We start from the raw sequence: 23,053 nt of genomic DNA, 5'->3' as shown, positions 1-23,053 counted from the left end.
TGGCATGAAACATGCAGATTTCAGGTGTGCTTAAACCAGGCTATGATGCATGAAACATGCAGATTTCAGGTGTGCTTAAACCAGGCTATGATGCATGAAACATGCAGATTTCAGGTGTGCTTAAACCAGGCTATGTGACATGAAACATCCAGATTTCAGGTGTGCTTAAACCAGGCTATGTGACATGAAACATCCAGATTTCAGGTGTGCTTAAACCAGGCTATGTGGCATGAACCATCTAGATTTCAGGTGTGCTTAAACCAGGCTATGTGACATGAAACATGCAGATTTCAGGTGTGCTTAAACCAGGCTATGTGACATGAACCATCTAGATTTCCGATGTGCTTAATCCAGGCTATGTCATTTTGAGAAAGAATATTGCACAAATTTTCCATATACTTTCATTGTGTTTTGCCCATTGACAGCTAGTTGCTGTCAAGCCAACATCAGTTATCCTAACACCAACAAATCTCACACACACTACCCAGCAAAGAACAAGTTTGTTATTGTATCTTGTTGGCTCAACACTTGTTGGGATGTCAGGCCTCATTGTTGAAGTCATTACCATCAACTTTTAAGTGTGTTTTTTTTTAACAAGATATCACAAAATGCACCTTTACTACATGCAAATTCATTGAGCATTAGCATGACAACAGTACTGCCAGTTTTAACCTAGCCTAAACAAAGTAACTGTGTTCCAGCATTAAGACACCGCAAGCATGGAATCCTTTACTGGGCAATTGCTCTTACCTTTAGCAGGACATGATGGACTTGCCTTAAAAAAGTAGTTTTATTAAATAGCAAAGCACCATTGTAAATACACATTGAATATTATCCTGACTGGAAAGAACATGTTCCATTTTTGCGAAGGTATTTTTATTTTGAGAGTAGCCTGCTAGACCAGAGTGATACAAAAATAACGTGTTTACCGCTTCATCTGCGGTTGCTCTAATACAGATGTATCTTGTTTTGTAACTAGATAGGGCCACTATGAAGAAAGCGTTGTTGTCCAGTCTAATAACCTCAGGCTTAATACTCCTCAGTGTGTGTGTGCATACATCATGTACAGCAGCCGAATCAATGCAAAACATAATCACTGTACCATTGATTAGGAGGTACAAGCATAATTTGAAGTAAGTCAAAGAATTCTACTTACCGTATGTATTGTGGTGCCCAATTGCTATATTTGTATGTTTACTAGTGTTTTAAACAGATTTGATGTTTGCTTTTTAATTCTGAAAATGGCTGTAACTGTAGATCCTTGGAGTGCATGACCAAGTGTATTTAGCCAAGTCTGACTTTCAGAAACTTTGATTATTCTGAAAGTTCTCGACCAAATATACCAGGGGTGTCTGGTGAGGACAACCCTCCATATGATGATATACAGCGTCAGAAATCTGCAAAATATCTTTGGGAAATTCGTTGTTTCTTTTTTGTTTGTTTTTTTCTTTTTCTTTTTTTTTTAGGTTTTAAAGTAATATCATTTGCCACCATTTTTAACTTAGTCATTTGTTTATTAAGGTGGGTATCCTATTAAAGTTAAATTGTATTCATTTTAGATTTGCTGATTTGTTAAAAATATTAAATGGGTCTAGTCAGGGCCTTTTTACACAAAACAAACTTAGTACAAACATGATCATAATTTCTTCATATAACCTTTGACTTTGAGAAGTCCATTTATAAAGCACCAGATTCCGTTCACCAAGTTCCCTAGTTTGGGATCTCTGTGCACTCACATATCATTCTCAACCCCCTTGGGAGTATACTTTTTTGTCCTATGACAGCCAGAGCACTAAGACCATTTTATGGAATGAGGCCCTGGACCCCATTTCACAAAGCGATCGTAGCACTAAGGTGATCGTAACTTTAACATAGACTTACGACAGTCGTAGCTCTACGATCACTTTTGTAAAGGGCCCTGATCTCTATCAGTTGTAAATGTCAGATGTGATGTTAGTAGTATTACAAAATGTGTGAACTTTGACATGACAGATACACATAAGTACAATACTTATTCAAATTGTTCAATTTTGCATGGTGTTGAAATGTGACCTAAGTTTGATTAGGCTGTAACGAACAATGTTCCACGTGGTAGTGTCCAAAGAGCTTATTAATAATCCACTGTACAGAATTACTCTAAAACGTTGTTGCATTTTAACACGACTGATAAGAATGTACATAAATTCTGTAATATGAGAAGGTTTGCTTTTGTGATCAGATGACATAGAGACAGATGAGTATATTACATAGATTTTATTTATTATTTACATTTAATATCTCACATTCATATTTCAATTATGATTTAACATTTGTAGAAATACTCCTTCTCCTCCTCACAGACTTCTGTGGTAATTGGGACAGTCACCGACTAGTCTGCTTGATTCTCTACAACCTGTGTTACAATTACACTCCAGAATGTTTGAAATACATTGCAAGATTGTTATTCAGCTAAAACACTATCCATCAAATGAAACATACTATAAAGGGAAAAATAATAAATATGCACTTGCATTATTTACAAAAAGTATTTTGTCACATGATTCAACTGATTGTAATTGTATACTCTCAAGGAACAAATCTAAATCTAAATGTCATCCGTATTGAGAATCCTGTCATCACCATTCTCTTCCCACAGAGGTTACTCCAGTCATATCTTCCTACGTAACCTCTGTTCTAATACGGCCATTTCATGGTGTGAGCGTTCAAGACTCGTTATTGGAGGCAATCAGATTTAGTTGTGCAATCAGCGACGTTGTTTCAAAAGTGATCATTCGCAAGGCCTCGGTAATTTCCGATGCTTCGAGAAAACTAAACCTCTTCCCCTGCGCGATGCGCAAACGTTTCTTCTAGACAGAACTCAGTCATGTTATGGCAGATCAGTGGCGTCTCCATCGCCCTCGTTGACAACGGACAAGCTAGCCATTAAACGTCTTGTGTGTAACATCAACACAAGTCCCCGGCAGATGGGGAAATTTGTGGCCCCACATTTGCTTGTGTTAGTCAAGTTGAAGCTAAGTCGATGTAACACGTGTTCTGATTGGATAGAAAGAAGGGAGATCATTCGTGTTGCGATCTTTTGCCGCTAGGGGATTTTACGAGAACCGGGAAATATGGCCGTATTAGAACAGAGGTTCGTAGGAAGATATGACAAGTAACCTCTGTGGGAAGAGAATGGTCATCACAGGATACAATCAAATATATATTTTTGAAATTCATGTATTATGAGTCATTAATTAACATGGAATAATAAGACCCTTGAATACATAGGGTCAGATTTGGAAACACCTGCCAAGTGTTATAATTTTGGACCAGCAGACTTGGTAGTGTAGATAGTACCCAACTGTATTGGGATGAGTTCATTGTTTGAATGATTTTAAGAAGACATGAAATGTATAAGTCCTGTCTCGATTCACTGTGAATTTTACTCAGATGATCCTCATTTTATACCTATAAGTTGATTCATGTTTTGGTTGTGTGTTAATGGTCCTCAGAACTGTTGCAATATTGCAGCCTGATAACTATATGGCCCAGTATTTACTCCCTGCTTACCATAGCAAAATGCTAATTTCAATTCCGAACAAACCTATATTAACCAGTCATCAAGGAACGGAAACTGGCTGATAGCAACTACCTCTTTTATCAGAGTCATATGGAACATGGAGAATTTCAGGCCAATATGACAGATTGTTGTGATATGAAGCAAACTAAATGTGAGTTAAGTGTATATATGACACCCCTACAATGTAGGAATTGGGCAGACTAGCTTGTGATGTTCCAGGAATGAATTGAACTAGAGTGTCATTTTTCAAGATGCTTGTTCACAAATTCACATTTTATTTCATTGTTGCTGTGTCACCACTCTTTTTTTCTGTTTTGAGCAAGAGTCAAATTTATTGTTGAATATGAGAAATAAATGTGTGAGATTATATCTGTGTTTTGTTTTACAACATATTCATGTTATTTAGTATATTTTAGTGTGCATTTTGCCTTCTTGTAATATTGCTGCCATATAGCTGGAATATTGCTGGGTGTTGCGTAAAACTAAACTCAATAAACTCTTGTAATATGGTAAAATAGATACCACTCCATCATGTCAACTTTCTGTGCAAACAGATACAGTGAAACCCCTTTTGTGTCTGTTAACAAAAAAAAACAACCAACATTTGCGGCAATGGCTTCTGTTAAAATTTGGTTTGTTGTTTAACTCCTACCTCAGCAATATTCCAGGAATATGGCACCAATCTGTAAATAATCGAGTCTGGACCAGACAATCCAGTGATAAACATCATGAACATAGTTCTACGCAATTGGGATACGATGACATGTGTCAACCAAGTCTGCGAGCCTGACCACCCAATCCTGTTCGACGCCTCTTACAACAAGCACAGGTTGCTGAAGCCCAATTCTAACCTAGATCTTCATGGGAAAGTACTGTTGGAAATAGAAAAAAAACTGTATTTTCACACTTACATCTGCAATTTATGTAATTAATATGTGAAAGTGTGAAATATCTGTTAAACTAAGTTGGCCTTACTGCAGTCTCAGTGGTAGGGACATAGGAAATGTAAAAAAGGACTTTACTGAGGAGAGATTAGTGCAGAAATGAGCAATGCAGTCCAAAGTCCAAAGCGACTTATTTGGAACAGACCATGGCTATATGCAAATTAGTGTGCAAGGATATTGTATTACAAAGGACACTTTTTAAATGCCCGTTTTGAAATTAGACTTAGCTTCATTATAAATGATAGCTGACGTGAAATATAATAACTTTAATACTGAAACTATTAAGGATGTAGCTACCATGGAGTCTCACTAACACTATAAAAACAAACAGGGTAGGAGGGGTCATCTCAAAAGCAAAACCAGGACGGTTGTCGCAGACAGTGGTTAGCATTGGGCTGGGGGATAGAGATATCAGCTAAGATAAGAAAGTCCTTAAACTGGTAGAGTAAACGGCATGTCATAACAATTTATAAATAATATCCAGTCCTGTCGATCTTCGGGTGGTCATGCCACCTATATATTCTGAGACATTTAATGCGATGGCATATTTAAGCTTTTTTATGGATATCATACTCTTTTACATATCTCAACACAAAACTTTATGAAAGAGAGACACGTAAAATATTAATCAATAGGTGACATATTTTCAACACACATGAAAAGGCATAAATTATCTTTGAGATGACGCTTGTGCCTGTAGGCAGCACATGCATTTCATGCAGGTGAGTGGACGGTCTGTCGTCATACCTGGATGAGCGAGTTAATTCCAATGGTCAGGTGGTCAGCTATTCGTATATTTTGCCCGATTTTACGAGTAAACATGCTTTTCTGCATATCATGACCCATTACGCATCCCACTGAACGCCCTGTTAGGTCAATGTGGGTTATTTTGGCAATGTGGGTAATTTAAAGGGATACAGAGTAACAGCCTAAAAACAGGATTTTTTTTCTATTTCCGACAGTACTTAATGCATGCACATAGGTATGTGACACAGTCTTGAGTATGACGATATTACCCCACCTCATGCAGAAGAAAGAGGATGACTTCTGTTTTTCACACTATAGCAGGATAGTAGGATATAGGCTTGTGGTTAAAGCGTTGACTCGTCACAATGATGACCTGGGTTCGATTCCCCACATAGTTACTATGTGTGTAACCCATTTGTGGTGTCCCCTCGCTGTGATTTTGCTGGAACATTGCTAAAAATAGTGCAAAACCACTCACTCACACTTAATGTTTTACATTTGTCTTTTTGTGACCCCAGCTCTCTTTGCAGGCAAACCGCCATTCTTTCATGTTTAAAACACAACCAAAGCTTTAAATAAAAGATTTATTCATGACACAATCATCATCATAACCATCATCGTCATCATCATAAAATGTCACAACTGCTGAATGTAACACTGTGATAGATACACAACATATCAAGCAAAAAAATAAATAGCAAGAGTACTGAAAGTCTATACATTAATAACAGCAGTTGAGTGACACGCACATTTCAGTCGTACATTTCAGCTTCTGAGATAGACAGCGTTCATTATGCTGGAAATGTTTAGTGTTGAGATAATTGAACATAATACAAGCAATCTAATATCAACCTATATTCTACACAGCAATTTTATAAGCATGGTGTGAATAATAACAAAGCTACAGGCCTTTGTGTGTGTGACAGCACGATCCAGGAGCAGGTAACTCTTGCTGACCCTTTCACAATGTGCAATGACTTGATCTCTACTTACCAACAATCAAATACAAATAAAATCCATATCAATGCTATTCACATGAGGATGTTGATGACTAACTGCCACAGAAAAACTACTCAACCGACAATAAAATGAAGTACATGTTTTGTGTTTTACTGCAAAACCAGATTTTCTTCATTTCTAGATTTTCTACATGTATATAAAAGTACCAAGAGGCAGAAAACAAGAATTTTTAAATTGCCAGGGATAATTTGAAGTTAATTTCCTAGAGAATACATTTTTAAATCAATGTTGAAACAAATATGATCAAAATGATGTTCAAAGATGTCAATAAAAACTTTCTTTAACATTTTCAAAATATCACTATGATAATCAGTGGAACAAAAAAAATGACTGTCAGCAGAGAAAAATTGGTTGAAAACTTAAGAAAATCTGCCTCCTACAATCTAGTAAACTAAGAACATTTCACAAGGAAAAGAGAGTGTAGAGAACACCTTAAGTACAAAAACACCACAACAAACACCTAACAAAGATTGTTCTTTGACAAATAGCATACAAGATACAAATATACAGAGCATGGGATCTACAGACAAGACATTCCTCAATGCAGAATCCAAAGATTTGATTGTTGCTGAAGTTAACTTCTCTGACAAAGGGCACATATAAATGGTTTGATTAAAAAGTGATCACAAGGAATAGTCTTTTTCCAGGACAGTCCGACATGCATTTATAGTTCTGCATCCACTTCGTGATGGACAGAGTACAGGTATTAAATAATGCTGCAAAGTTGTAGCTAAATAACCAAAGGGTTTGGAAACTGTCCACAAAACATAACTAAATGTTTGCTAGCAAGTAGCAATGTATGGTTTTGACAACGAAATCCTTTTTACAATTCATCTGTGAAGCCTTTGTGTTAAGACTTCTTGGTCACGGACAAATGCTGCAAATAATATGGGCAGACAAAATGAAAGAAACATATTTTTTTACCGGGTTGCTATAAAATGGAATATATCAATCAAGTTATAATTATTAAAACATAAATAAAGCACAAATACAAGAAATTAATACCTCATGTAAACAATGAACAGTTTTTAACACACAATAAATCTCATAAAATAATAAATTAAAAGTTAGTTTTCATATCACTGATTTATTAAAATTCCTATTCCAAAACATCAGGGAACCTGTTATTGTTCCTCAAAAATGATGCTATGGTTAAAAATTTACCTTAAAAACTAAACATAAGCACAACTCACACACAATGAACTAAACTTCTAACATTCTCTCTTTCACTCCAGCAATACCAGGCGAACTCTATGAAAACTTGTGAGCACTGATCATAGATAATTTGCATCTTATCAAAGTAAATATGATCAACTCTACAAAACAACAATTCCTTAACACAGGGGATAGGAGATGCTGTATGCTCTTTCACTGTTGTCTGCTGCGGAAAAGAAAATTCAGTAAAACATCAAAGATTTTCACCATCATCTTGACCAAGTATCTATAGACTTCACTGATCTGCAAGAGTTTCACCATGATCTCTATCAGAAAAAAACTCAATCCAATCTTGATTTGACATCAAAACTACATCCTGAGATGTGCTACACGTGGCACAGAAACATAAATCCCCCGCCCATAATGATGTGATGTTAACAGAATTCCTCATAACAAACCCTAAAACTATATTTACGATGATGACAAATGGTTCCAAAGTAGAGAAATTTCTTTCAGACAGTCCATGACGACAGATTCCACTGTATTCTCATGCATAGTTGTGCTACAAAGCTATGGATGGTAAACAAATACAGCTAATGGTCATTGTTCATGGCCACTTCATTTAAATAATTATTGTCAATTTCACACCAAACTAGGATATTTACCAGAGATTCAGAAACACTTCTGTTCCATCAACAGTGAAACCAATTTAATCTAGACTGTTCGTGGTGAAACCATCAGATTTACATATTTCAAGGTTTTACACATCCTCAACACAGTAAAGGTCTGTATAGTTATTAATGGATGATGCTAAGGGTTCCAGAGTAGAACTGGTCTTGAACAACTCATGCTTGCGATACAGGGTGGTGCAGTGGATCAGGTAGTCTATTCAAACAGTTCTATCTTGGTTGATGGCAGGTCACCATAACCCAGCAGAGGGATTATTGCTCTTAATATCAACCACAGGATTGTGACTATTTACCAGTTATCATCATATATATTTTAAATATTGCTGAGGGCAGCATCAAAAATATAAAAATAAACACTTACTGTTAAGAAACTGTGGTTTCCAGAATAAGGCCAAATAAATTCAACTTCTCTATTCAGATTAGGACATGAAGATAAGAAATAGTTTTGAATCAATTAATTGTCGATACCTGTTAGTCCAAGTGACAGATGAAAGTGACCTACATTAAATAGCAACGGTATCAAAACTGGAATGTTTTGTTAAATACTTTCACTGGGATTTGTGTCCTATACACTGTTTACCCCTCATAATCAGGGCTCCAGATAATGTTTCAACATCAGGAGTATGTACTCCTTATTTTTTCATTTAGAGTACTGAATGGAATTACAGGAATATCAGTAATTTTGTGTTTTGTTTCATATATGCACCACAACATTGCTAGTCTTGTGTAAACAGGTCAGTAAACAACAAAACAATACTTTTTGAGATACGGGTAAGTACGTCTGTAAATGATTCTAAGACCATACACCACTGCTGTGGTGCATTCTAATTTTGTGTTTTGTTTCATATATGCTACATTTTCTAAATTATTTCCTACCGTATCGTGCATATTTTTTTTCCGTACATACACTGATACGGCCCTTATCTGGAGCCTTGCATAATATACAACTCAACTTTTGGTAGGAATATTCTATCTTTCCATGACACACAAAAACAATTCTCACATCTCAAATGTATATTTTCATTTGTCTCATATACCTGATTCTCAAAAGCTGAGTTGTGTATTTTAAGTAACAAATATGGGCAAGCAAAGCATGTGACCATGTGTATATACATATATATATAATACTTATACTCAGGCAAAGCGTTTGCAAGGCGGATCTGTTTGTCCAAGCTTGCAGTAATATTGTGTAAATATAATGAATCTAATGATACTGTCAGACAAAGATTAATCAAAGTGAGTGAGTGGGGGTTTGTGCTGCTTTCAGCAATATTCCAGCAATATCAGCGGGGACACCAGAAATGGGTTTCACACATTGTACCCATGTTGGGAATTGAACACTGGTCTTCGGCGTGACGAGCGAACTCTTTAACCACAAAGCTACTCCATCTGCAGTACATATCTTTCCATTCAGTGGGCCAGAGATATATCAGGTTTTTAATAGTGGACAAGCTTGATAATAAGTTGATTTTAATCTTATCATACAAAAGTTTATTTCTGAAAGTGTCTGCAATATAAATCTTACTTTTTGGTAAAACATATTTCACATTTCGTAAATACTGATAAATTAGAAATGCAGATATTAAAAACAATATTACACAGCCTACTGTCATACTGACAAGGAAATCTGTGAACACATGTAGTTAGTTTGGACAGCTTTCAGACACTTAACAATAAACACATAAAATGGTGGGACCTTGATTTCTAGTATTTTTGTCAAACATTGACAGAGGACATACAGTTCACAGCATCTATATATACCGGTACAAGAAACAAACATGCAAACAGAATAAACATCAAGCAAACACAGAGTTTTGATTACAGGTGATGATGAAATCAGCCACTAATTCATCATTTTGTTACCATGGAGATCACAGTAGGCAGGGTAAACAAATGGCACCATTAGTTGTAGTTTCTAGACTGACATTGTTTTGTCCATGACACCGTGCTGAACCTGGGGAATTAGTACAGTGACCTAGCAAGATATATTTAAGCTCATAATGACCTACCTGCTGACGGATCATCATACTCAAGTTATTGACATTCAAAACAGGATGACCTTACTGAATGTATTCACATTCATATCTTGACAATCTAGCTGAATGTATTCACTGTCGCATCTCGACAAGCTAGCCGAATGTATTCATCTTTGTATCCGGAAAGACCCAGCTGAATGTATTCACATTCATATTCATACCTGAACGACCTAGCTGAATGTATTCACTGTCGCATCTCGACAAGCTAGCTGAATGTATTCACTGTCGTATCTCTACAATCTAGCTGAATGTATTCACTGTCGTATCTCGACAAGCTAGCCGAATGTATTCACTGTCGTATCTCGACAAGCTAGCCGAATGTATTCACTGTCGTATCTCGACAAGCTAGCCGAATGTATTCACTGTCGCATCTCGACAAGCTAACCGAATGTATTCACTGTCTTATCTCGACAAGCTAGCCGAATGTATTCATCTTTGTATCCGGAAAGACCCAGCTGAATGTATTCACATTCATATTCATACCTGAACGACCTAGCTGAATGTGTTCTCGGACATATCTAGACAAGCTAGCTGAATGTATTCACTGTCGCATCTCGACAAGCTAGCCGAATGTATTCATCTTTGTATCCGAAAAGACCAGCTGAATGTATTCACATTCATATTCATACCTGAACGACCTAGCTGAATGTGTTCTCGGACATATCTAGACAAGCTAGCTGAATGTATTCACTGTCGCATCTCGACAAGCTAGCCGAATGTATTCATCTTTGTATCCGGAAAGACCCAGCTGAATGTATTCACATTCATATTCATACCTGAACGACCTAGCTGAATGTGTTCTCGGACATATCTAGACAAGCTAGCTGAATGTATTCACTGTCGCATCTCGACAAGCTAGCCGAATGTATTCATCTTTGTATCTGGAAAGACCCAGCTGAATGTATTCACATTCATATTCATACCTGAACGACCTAGCTGAATGTGTTCTCGGACATATCTCGACAAGCTAGCCGAATGTATTCACTGTCGCATCTCGACAAGCTAGCTGAATGTATTCACTGTCGCATCTCGACAAGCTAGCTGAATGTATTCACTGTCGCATCTCGACAAGCTAGCTGAATGTATTCACTGTCGCATCTCGACAAGCTAGCTGAATGTATTCACTGTCGCATCTCGACAATCTAGCCGAATGTATTCACTGTCGCATCTCGACAAGCTAGCCGAATGTATTCACTGTCGTCGATCTCGACAAGCTGGCGAATGTATTCACTGTCGCATCTCGACAAGCTGGCGAATGTATTCACTGTCGCATCTCGACAAGCTAGCTGAATGTATTCACTGTCGTATCTCGACAAGCTAGCCGAATGTATTCACTGTCGTATCTCGACAATGCTAGCTGAATGTATTCACTGTCGTATCTCGACAAGCTAGCTGAATGTATTCACTGTCGTATCTCGACAAGCTAGCTGAATGTATTCACTGTCGTATCTCGACAAGCTAGCTGAATGTATTCACTGTCGTATCTCGACAAGCTAGCTGAATGTATTCACTGTCGTATCTCGACAAGCTGGCGAATGTATTCACTGTATTCTCGACAAGCTAGCCGAATGTATTCACTGTCGCATCTCGACAAGCTAGCTGAATGTATTCACTGTCGTATCTCGACAAGCTAGCCGAATGTATTCACTGTCGTATCTCGACAAGCTAGCTGAATGTATTCACTGTCGTATCTCGACAAGCTAGCCGAATGTATTCATCTGTCGTATCCGGAAAGACCCAGCTGAATGTATTCACATTCATATTCATACCTGAACAACCTAGCTGAATGTGTTCTCGGACATATCTAGACAAACTAGCTGAATACATTCACCTTCATATCTGAACAACCTAGCTGAATATATTCACCTTCAGATCTGAATGACCTAGCTGAATGTATTCACATTCATATCTGAACAAACTAGCTGAATACATTCACCTTCATATCTGAACAACCTAGCTGAATATATTCACCTTCAGATCTGGATGACTTAGCTGAATGTATCCACCTTCAGATCTGGATGACCTAGCTGAATGTATTCACATTCACATCTGGATGACCCAGCTGCACGCATTACCATATTTTTATTGTTATTTTTTCTGAAAATAAACCTAGTTGGAGAAGAGGCCTAAAAGAGGTACAACATGGCATATGGTACAAAACACACCCAGTATGTAAAAGAAACTCTAATTCTCTGGCACCTACGGCATGATATTGACAAGTAAATAGAAGACATATGTCTAAGGGTAAAGCTTACATCCTGTCATAGGTTTTGATAATCTGAATCAAGTGCTCAAAATCATCTTGATTCTACTAAATACTGATTAAGTAATCAACAAGAAACCATTGTAGGCAATGAAAAAGAGCCACAAGGCACTGTAGCTCACCCAACTTAGTAATAAATTGATGACACTTTAACCACATTCGTTGCAAATATCTATAGTGAGTTCAAGGAAAATTGTTGCAATAGATTCTGGGGAAAATACTGTACTTGCAACATCATTTGGGACAATAATATTCAGTGCCCATTATTGATGCACATGAATTTCACAACAAAACATGCCGAAATTACACTTTCAACATAGCATGGCAACATTGTTTCAAATCGAATCAAGACATTTGCGAGTATAATTTAGAGACACCCTATGATCTATCATAATTTTCAGCTCCTGAGTTTTGCAGGTTTCAGAGGAAATCTAACTGTTCTGCAGGTTTCAGAGGAAATATAACTGTTCTGCAGGTTTCAGAGGAAATCTAACTGTTCTGCAGGTTTCAGAGGAAATATAACTGTTCTGCAGGTTTCAGAGGAAATATAACTGTTCTGCAGGTTTCAGAGGAAATCTAACTATGCTAACAATATTTTACATAAAAAATGAAGATAAATGAACAATGAAATGTCATGTTAAACAGTGGTTAAACAAGCAGTATCCTTCCTGCTAGCCTGTTTCAAATTTTCACTTTCATCCTAAAACAGACACAACATGATGTTGGGTGGTGTTCATGAGTGAAGGTGCCTACATTGTGGTCTGTTTTAGTCTAATACTCATCGCCTATTTCACAGTTATTGCACTGAAAATAGACTCCTAATGCTAGTGTGCATTTTTGGCATGGCAAGTTTACAATAAAAGCATCACCTTATTTTTACATCCTAAAATTAGACAGAAGCAAAACATATAACTTAAAAATTCAACTGAAACCAAATCACAATAACAAATAAGTTTAACAAATCTCACAATTTCTAAATATATCACAACAAACTACAATACATTAACTAAAATAATTGTGTATCTACATGACATAAATGACATCAAATGTAATGCAGAAACTGAACCATAATGTATGCACATGGATTCTGTGTGTTCTAACAAGTCCATCGCACACCTCAAACCCTGGATTTGGGGATCAGGAATTCATTCATGGCATGAAATCATTCACACCAAGAAACAACCCGCCCCTGTAATATATCAGACAGATTCACAAAGGTAGGGCTCAAACAAATCTGCTAAGAACAAGCTCACTTCAATTCATGAATAAGTGGGAGAAACTTCCTTCGTGCATGAAGTAATCTTATGCCACAATTGTTTTAAAAAGTCAATGATACACATACAGGTATTTGCCATATTATTTTTACTTTTGATTCTTTTCAACATGTGGGTTATTAAAGAAATGCCATTTTAAACAAAAAAATTCTGGGAGATCCTTGGAAGTAAAATTTTTATTTTTATTCCATGATTGTCAAAACAACAACCAGTGTTGTAACATTTTGACCTTGCACTGGTGCAACCTAAAACTGCAAAATGCAACCTCCTATTCATATGAATTTGCACCCTGTGCATCCACCCAAAGAACACAGACTTCAGCTGGATGAGAAACTGGCTTGGAGCAGTGACTCTGACGACTACACCGACAGTGAGTGAATGGTCCTGACTGTTCATGCCAGAAATTTTTATAGAGTAAGATAAAATGATGGTATCAGACCCATAATAATTTTGTTATGATTATGTCCTAAATCATCAATACCAAAATTCAAGCATTATATATGATTATATATTGCGCAGCATGTGCAACCTGTTTTTGTCGTGTGCAAGATTATTACCTAAGGTTGCACCAGGTGCAGGTAGGTTTCATTTTCTTAAATCAAGCCCTGTTTAGGGTAATACACTTTCTCTGTTATCACGTCATTCATCTCTGAAGGAGAGGTGACAGTATTGTACCCCAGTATATATCAATGCGATCAGTTTTACCTTTGTACATCTTAGACACCTGGGACATATGTAAAATCCGTCTTTTCCACATACTCTAGTTGTAAATTGTTATCATAAAATTATTATCATTATTATTAATAAAAATATATAACCCGTTTGATACTTTTTCATGTTATGAGTTATTTGGCTAAAACGAAGTAATTCTTAGTTTTTCATGACTGTGTACATAATCAAACAATATCCACTTCACTTCATTTTAGTGTCTTAGAAATAAGGAAATCGCTACAGATTTCCTAATTCTGCATACTTGATGAAATACACTATGTACGTTGTCCTACCAAATACACTATGTACATTGTCCTACCAAATAATAACAGTCTAATTCAGCTTACAAGTATTGTACGCACATTGTTGGCTTAAACCAAATATGTACAGAAACAATTTCTTCCCTCATATCATATAAACAAATTTTGATGAAAATCTAATAATTAATTCCTTGTGGCCCAACAGGAGTCATATATGACCTTAAATGTGATTCTCATGATTTGGATGACTTCAACTTAGTAAGCTGGAGCCAGGCAGCTAAGGACATCAAACTATGTACTTCAAATATGTCAGAACATGATGAATTCACAACAAACTCAATTCAAAGACACACTCCTTGAAATACAAATTCAATCTTTCACACAAATACTTGCAAAAGAATCAAACAAAAACAAACCACTAACATCAATGCATCCTTATGAAATATGATAAAATATATCAGACCTTTGATCTGCTATGGAAATCTATAATGATATGATCATGATACTGAGGCTAGTCATCTTCTATGATGTGTCTTGAGTGGAATTACGTTGGGAGTTTCCGTTGGATAACCTGCCAGGGTCAGAGGTCACGTCTGTTTGTGGCGTTGAGGTTTTGGTCATGTCTTGTCGGTGCCTCGCTTGTTTGCTGTCGAAGGGAATAAGCAGGATGACGGCCACCAGGATGTGGAAAAACCAGTACACGCTGCTGCAATAGTCAAGATTCCGGATAATTAGTCTTCCACCAAAGCAGTTTCAACAGCAGCATTCCAACCAAGATCTCCATGATAATGAAATTCTATATATATGTCACATTTGTATCATCCCAAAATATTCAGAATCCACTCGCATTAAAATCCAGAGAGGTACTCTGTGTGAAGACCTCAAGACGTCCTATGGAGGTTGCACCAACTGAACCTTCTAATTAGCCAATCAGTGACAAGGCTTCAAACACTTTGGTCCAAGTGAGAGAAGCATTCAAACTAGTCAAACTGGTTTCTGTAGCTTGCCAAATAACTTACATGTGAAGTTTAACAAATATAAACAAAACAAACAAAAACAATGGCTTATTGTAACATTGTAATATTTCAGCCAGATGAAGACTGTTGACACTCAAGAGACAAACCAGTGATCAATGTAATGACCAATGTCCCATATAGGAATACAATGACACACTATGACTATAAAACGCCATTGTTAAAGTATACACATTAAGATAGCCGTAGCACTATGGTCACTCTGTCGAACACTATTCCAGTCAAGAGGGGACACAGATAGCTTAATATGAACACCTTAACCCAGTCTGTGTATCATTGAGTGAGTGGGTGAGTTTAGTTTTACACCGCACTCAGCAATATCCCAGCTATATGGCGGTGGTCTGTAAATAATCCAGTCTGGACCAAACAATCCAGTGATCAACAGCATGAGCATCGATCTGCGCAATTAGGAACCGATGATATGTGTCAACCAAGCCAGCAAGCCTGACCACCCGATCCAGTTAGTCGTCTCTTACGACAAGCATGGGTTACTGAAGGTTCATTCTAACCCGATACCCGTGAAGATCCGGGGTACAATAGGTCTTCAGCAACCCATGTGCTTGCCATAAAAGGCGATTATGCTTGTCGTAAGAGGCGACTAACGGGATCGGGTGGTTAGTTTCGCTGACTTGGTTGACACATGTCATCGGTTCCCATGCGCAGATCGATGCTCATGCTGTTGATCACTGGATTGTCTGGTCCAGACTAGATTATTTACAGACCGCTGCCATATAGCTGGGATATTGCTGAGTGCGACGTAAAACTAAACTCACTCACAAACTCATTCTTACCCGGACCTTCACAGGTCGTGTATCATTGCGTGAGTAGACTTACTTGTAGAAGGTGATGAAGGGAGCTACATTGAGATATGTGAATGGCAGTACAATGTAGGCCATAGGCAGTTGTGTGCCAAACCAGGTCAACACCTCGTACAGGGCTCGCATCCCAGCTGACTCCTGGAAGTGGGGCCGGATGTTTCTCCGGATCTGCAACAGACAATCAGCAAAAATATATGACATATCTAGAGGATGTGGACACAAAACATCAGCATTCTAGAAGTTGGTGAGTCAATAATAAAGCATAAGACATTATGAATAACAACTTCTTGCTTATTGCACTTTTAGTTTTATAACGGTGTAATGTCACACTATGCAATAAACAAGAGGTTGTTATCCACAGAGTCATATGTGTGATTGTAAACTACATCACAATGGAATTCTAAACAGAACAAGTATATGAAGGATGACGTCTTGTCTCATACTAAACTGATCTTCATATGAATATTTATCTTTGGTTTCCTCCTCTGTTTGTAAAACATTGTGGCAATATTCACATATAGCTTTTCTCACAACAAATCAAATCTACCTGTACAAGGATTAAATTTAATACAAATGAAAGTCATTGTCAATCATAATAAAAACTGCATTTAAAAAAAATAAATCAATTATAATTGAAGCAAAAATGTGAAAAAATGTCATCAACAGCAAGCCTCACAGGTCAGCTTTCCCCGCCAACAGGTGGCGCCTCACCTTGCGTCCGGCCAGTGTGAACCAGATGGCTGAGAGGAATGTACAGTAGAATCCAGGGTAGACTCCGTGCCAGACGGCGCTCAGGATATAAGTCAGGTGGGTGCGTAAAAATGGAGCTCGTTCGTAACACACATAACGCAGCCATTTTGTCGTCTGGATGTTCCAGTTGTCAATAAATGTTTTAAAACTTGTTGCTGTCTGGAAGGGAGAGGATGATCAAATCAGATAAAGTTTTTCAAGAAACATGCACCTAATATACAAAACTTTGAAAAAGTGAACAAATAGAAATATACGTGCATATTTACATATACTACTCACAAGTACTAAGAACGTCTGACTTGAAACCATAGTTAATCTGTCATGGCTGATGTCATATTGCAACTTACAGACTTCAAATTGTGGACATTCTTTATCTTGTTTGAGTAGTACACATTTTGATCAGCTTTCTTGGGTATCATAGTTGTAATCAAGGTCAAGGTCATCAAGATCATTACAAAATCATGGGTCAGAAACACATTCTCATTTAGTTCTATTTCTGAGTGAGACAGACTCAGGATAAAAGCTAAGGTGTCTCAAAGACTCAAATAGAACCAATAAAGATCATATGTATTCCGATAATTTACCAATGAGAACACACACAGCACTGATGCATGATGACATACAATGTTTCATATGACATAAAATATAATTTATTTATCCTCTGTGTCATATCCATGTCCATCTTACCTCTATTTTTTCAACTCTAATATTTGTCACCATATCCCACTTAGCATTCCCACTGGCATCCAGTCCATTGAAGCCATAGCCAGATGCATTATATACAATATCAGCTGAAACACAGAAAGAACTCACCTTCATTCAGACATTAGGGAGTCAATGTCATATTGAACATTATCATACAGCCATTATGAAATAACCTTATCGCACCAGCATACAGGTTGGAGTGAGCGAGTGAGTTTAGTTTCCAGGTCAGAATTGGTCTTCAGCAACCCATACTAAGGAGACTAGCTGAACGGGTGGTCAAGCTCACTGACTTGACTGACACATACCATCGTATCCCAATTGTGTAGATCGATTTCCATGATGTTGATCACCAGATTGTCTGTTCCAGATTCGATTATTTACAGACTGCCGCCATATTGCTGGAATATTGCTGAGTATGGCGTTAAACAACACTCAATCAATCAATCTTACGGATATCAAAACTTGCAATGAACCGAGAGACACAGGCTGACCAGCTAGTCAATGTATTCATCTCTAACCACAAGCATAGGAGGCTGGGTACCCAGAATCCCCACAGATCAACTTCTACCTGTGTGTTTTGTTCTGTAATTACAATACCTGCCTCAACAATAATGTGGTCTTACCTAACGTCCATGTGAGGAAGTACCTTGACCTGTGACACAACATTGACAGGTACATGTATCCTAGCCGATAGATCACCGTATGTCTCTGTATGAAATCAGGATCTGCAATAAACAACGAAGGAAATATACTGAATTGAAATTCACCCCACTGCACTGCATTAAGGGACCATTTCAAAAGTTTGATGTCATATAAAAATCTGTATTCCTTAAGGGGTGAGGGTAATAATGGCCTTCTTGTCAGTTGGGGTAGGAGGGTTGTTTCAAAATTTAAGAAAAAATGTTTTCGATTCTTTGATCTGATAGATGAACTACTGAACGATAAACGAATTAAAAGAAGTCAATATTGGTGAGTTAAGGAAGGTGTTTCCGATACATACCTGCATTGTAGGACGTCGGCACAAGGACACAGGACACGTGGAGATAGAGATAGACCCATGCACCTAGCATCACACACTTGTAAAATACCACTCTCTGAAAAGTGACAACATCATCATTAACATGATCTCAGATACAAAGGCAAGACAGTGTTGACTTGGTATTGTTTTGTGCAAAAAAATGTCTCACTTCAAACTTTTACAATGTTTTTCTCAAGTAGTTCCCCTGTTGCAAAGATAGTTATGTAAATAGAGGTATAAAAATATCAATTTAAAAGTAAATTTTAAAATGATAGTTCCATGTCAGCTTTGCCACCACATCACAATGTAAATCATTCAAGATTATCTCTAAATGAGTGTATTATCATTACTTGATAAATAATGATATCCCTCAATATTTAAAAACTATATATCCCCGATTTCGGTGCTGTAATTTTAAACTAGCAGTTGAAACGGGCAGATACACTGATGTTGCATATAATGAAAGGCATTGCCTGTTTTGTAAATTAAATGGTTTCTTCGTTGTTGAAGATGAATGGCATGTGTTTTATATCTGTGATGCATATTCTCATATCAGAAATAAGTACATATCAAAATATTTTAGTAAATGTCCATCAATTATTAATTTTATATCAATATTACAGAGTAAAATGTTAATATTATCAAGGATGTATGTCTATTTTTATACTTTGTTGACAAGAAACACAAATCTAAATGAAATATATATGTGCTCTACTTATCATCAATTTATGTACATGTATTTTGGGCCGGAGGCCTGTTACTGAAATAAAATTCTGTTCTGTTCTGTATTATGACATGTCTAGCTGATAATTATATTCTATATGACTATAACTAGATAACTTACCAAAGGAGATATAGATTTAGGATCAACCAATGGCTTTTTATCATCATCCTGAAGAAGAAGAACATGAGATCAATTCTTAAACAACTTAGTTTCTGACGAGGATGATACTGACCATGAAACTGGTATTGAACACATACTCTCTTAAACATTAACATAAAAATATGCTTCTGAAAAATGAATATCTTTTACTGTATTATAGGCAGATCCAGACAGGGGGTGCAGGATGAAAGTTTATCAAATGACCATTGAACTCTCGTGAAAATGGGTGAAAATGAACTGTGCACCACCCTTTTCTCAATAAAGTCCCTGATAATTGAACATAGTACTCATGAAAGATAACATGCAGCTCCACTGAAAGTCACAATGATACACTTGAAGATATGGATGCTATTAATGAAAGCTATTTCTGCCATACAACAACCAGATACTATATAACAAAGCATTGTTTCTGCAACAACAAACTATAGAGTGATAGTAAATACCGCTACGCAGAAACCCTGAATAGAAGTCTGAATCAACAAGAAACAGTCTACCACACAGAGAGACAAACACACAGACACAATCTTAAAACATTAATCTTACAGAATGGTTTTCAAAATTTCTTTACAATCATACTTGACTTTTACCAACAAACTATATAAGACTCCAGCTCCAGGCTGAATCCAGTCTGGACTCTAAACATACTGAGGAGGCAAACAGCATTAAAACATGACATATAATTAAATATATACTCTAAGATAAAACACACACAAAGCCAACTGAGAAATTTGACCTCCCTGGAGGGTTGCCATGAACTTACTTTAGTTTCTAGTCTAGACGTGATGTGCCGGCCATCTATAAAGTCAATATAGTCGTTGTAGAAAGTAAAAGGACCTGCCAAGATTCCTTGGAAGTAAAACATATAGCTGAAGAAATGTAGCAGATTGGGAGGTTTGCTGAAAAGAAGAAAAAATATTGTAGAATGCAAGTGAATTAAAATTTAACATATCATCAGCATTAGTGAGTGAGTGAGTAAATTTAGTTTTACGCTGCACTCAGCAATATTCCAGCTGTATGGCAGCGGTCTGTAATTAATCAAGTCTGCACCCGACAATCCAGTGATCAACAGCATGAGCATTGATCTATGCAAGTGGGATATGATGACATGTGTCAACCAAGTCAGCGAGTCTGACCACCCGATCCCGTTAGTCGCCTTTTATTACAGAAGATCAATTCTTATCTTCAGCATTACTTCAGCCATCTAGCTATGTGTAGGATTCAAGGAAATGTGTGAGCTCTGACGGCAATGACTATAGCTTATCCTGAGAGACTGTGAAACTGTTGCTGTCTAGCTTAAATCTTTAAGAGTCACACTAGAGCACTCAGTGATAGGATTATTATAAGTCTATGTTACTGTACCTGAGTTCTGATCACTGTGGTGCTAAGATCAGTTTGTGCACGTAGACCCAGATAGGATACTCCCTCACCTGATAACTCTTTTCTTCTGAGAGTCTGTGAGACTGTTGCTGTCTAGCTTATATCGGTGAGAGTCTGTTATACTGAAGGCAAGACTGGAGAGCTTCTGGACCGACACCGTGCATGGGCTGAAACAAACATACACGTCTTATTCATCTCAAAGAGGTTCCTTAGGGGCTGTCCCTCACAACCTCTTTAAACTATCCCAATGACAGGAACAAATCAATAGTTTGTTTGTCATGCTTATTCCCTCGCCATCATAGTTTTGATGTTATTTGAAACTTGAAGTCACTGACGCTGCATTCACTTCCTCTGAATAGCAGTATATTGTGATAACAAGAATAACTTCTTCCAAATAATGGTTGGGGTGGAGTGGGGATATTGTCTTCAAATTATTTAAAAAAAACTAAAATCGTTCACTGGACATACAGCACTGTATTAAGGGTACAGTTGTTGATAAAAACGAAGATGTTCATCTTTTCTTTCAGAGAAAGCCTGCTTTCTTTCTCAAATTCGGAGACACAACAATAATATTTAATGGATAGACCCATATTCATAAAGCATTCTGAGATATCCTCACTCCTGGAAATCCCTATATGTGTTGGCACTAGGGTTGGTTGTAACATCTTTTTCACTCACTTGTCAGCAAGATACAAAGTTAAAAACAGACCAGTGTTTCTCCCTATAACATACACCCTTTAAGAATGATGCTGTTATGCACTATGACTACCCTCAGAGGGTCACTTACAAGGTGATGTCGAGGAACTGCATGTCTTCTGGCAGGAGGTAGCGGTACAGACACATCGCCACCAGATAGGCCAGACTGAATATCAGCACACACCTGCAGGTAAACATTGACTGATTGAATGAGTTTGGACTAATGTAGCTTTGAAATCAGTCATGTCACTGTGAGCCAGTTTAATGTGGGCAGCAAGCCAAAGGTGACATTGACTGTATATGTTACCAAAACCATCAAAATTTAGAAAACTAAATACTAGTATCATAATCAGGGCGAAACAAGGACCTGTAGTAACAATCAGCAGATCCTGGCACAACTAAGGGACAAAATTACAAAAGTGACACTTCAATTGACATTTCATTCATTAAGTGGCTATGGGAATATCGCCTGCCTTGTGTTTATTCATTATGTGTGGCAGATGTACAACTCCATACACAAGTGTGTATTTCACTTATTATGATAATTTATGCATTTAGCTCACAGCAGATAAAAATACTTCATATTTAGATGCAAACAAAAATGCAAAATAAGCTAAATAGTATTATTTACTTTCTGATTTGTAACCTTCATAAACAAAATAGAATACATTTTGTACAGGATTTTCCATAACATTATTCATACAATGGATTTCAATAATGCTCCATTTTCTAATGATTAAATACAAAAGTCTGGATTCACTACTCACATGTGCATTATCTGTGGTGGGAATGTGTTCATCATGATATAGCAGACAGATGACTGCAACACCAGGTGCCATGTCTCCCTGCAACAAAACATGCCTCGCATTAAAAAGTGCAACTCCAGGTGTCATTCCTTTATGCAACATCATGTGTGTGACATTACTGACTACAAAACCAGGTCACATATCCCTAACACTGTATGCATCACATTACTGCTTGCAACACCAGGTGTCAAATCTCCTTGAACTAAGACACCATGCAACAACACTCAGTCAGTGAGTTTATGTTACACTTCAGCAGTCAAAAGCCATGAAAACCAGCATGCTGTAAGCTTTAAATAAATGAGCATTTC

The 23,053-nt window shown here is 37.2% G+C and overlaps 1 protein-coding gene and 1 long non-coding RNA gene across 3 annotated transcripts in view; both read right to left on the bottom strand.

The window, feature by feature from the left end:
• Nucleotides 1-5,820: 5,820 nt before the first annotated feature.
• On the bottom strand, nucleotides 5,821-10,721 carry LOC124282620. The gene is made up of 2 exons (XR_006900205.1): nucleotides 10,321-10,721; nucleotides 5,821-10,173 (listed from the first exon to the last, which is right to left on the bottom strand). It is a non-coding gene; the product is annotated as an uncharacterized LOC124282620 (long non-coding RNA).
• Nucleotides 10,722-13,177: 2,456 nt separating this feature from the next.
• Nucleotides 13,178-23,053, bottom strand: part of LOC124282617 (lysophospholipid acyltransferase 2-like) — a 41,334-nt gene continuing 31,458 nt past the window's right edge. For both annotated transcript variants that reach the window (XM_046718641.1, XM_046718640.1), the window contains 11 exons: nucleotides 22,707-22,784; nucleotides 22,031-22,123; nucleotides 21,294-21,410; nucleotides 20,627-20,762; nucleotides 19,828-19,875; nucleotides 18,966-19,059; nucleotides 18,589-18,690; nucleotides 17,948-18,051; nucleotides 17,222-17,419; nucleotides 16,527-16,678; nucleotides 13,178-15,364 (listed from right to left, as the gene is read on the bottom strand). In XM_046718641.1, coding sequence (XP_046574597.1) covers nucleotides 15,181-15,364; nucleotides 16,527-16,678; nucleotides 17,222-17,419; nucleotides 17,948-18,051; nucleotides 18,589-18,690; nucleotides 18,966-19,059; nucleotides 19,828-19,875; nucleotides 20,627-20,762; nucleotides 21,294-21,410; nucleotides 22,031-22,123; nucleotides 22,707-22,784 — 1,306 coding nt within the window. In that variant the 3' untranslated portion in view covers nucleotides 13,178-15,180. The remainder of the gene's footprint in view (nucleotides 15,365-16,526; nucleotides 16,679-17,221; nucleotides 17,420-17,947; nucleotides 18,052-18,588; nucleotides 18,691-18,965; nucleotides 19,060-19,827; nucleotides 19,876-20,626; nucleotides 20,763-21,293; nucleotides 21,411-22,030; nucleotides 22,124-22,706; nucleotides 22,785-23,053) is intronic.

This window comes from Haliotis rubra, unplaced genomic scaffold (genome assembly GCF_003918875.1).
Source record: "Haliotis rubra isolate DU_JTF1 unplaced genomic scaffold, ASM391887v1 Scf30, whole genome shotgun sequence".
Classification (NCBI taxonomy): domain Eukaryota; kingdom Metazoa; phylum Mollusca; class Gastropoda; order Lepetellida; family Haliotidae; genus Haliotis; species Haliotis rubra.
This window is presented reverse-complemented; position numbering and strand designations above follow the sequence as displayed.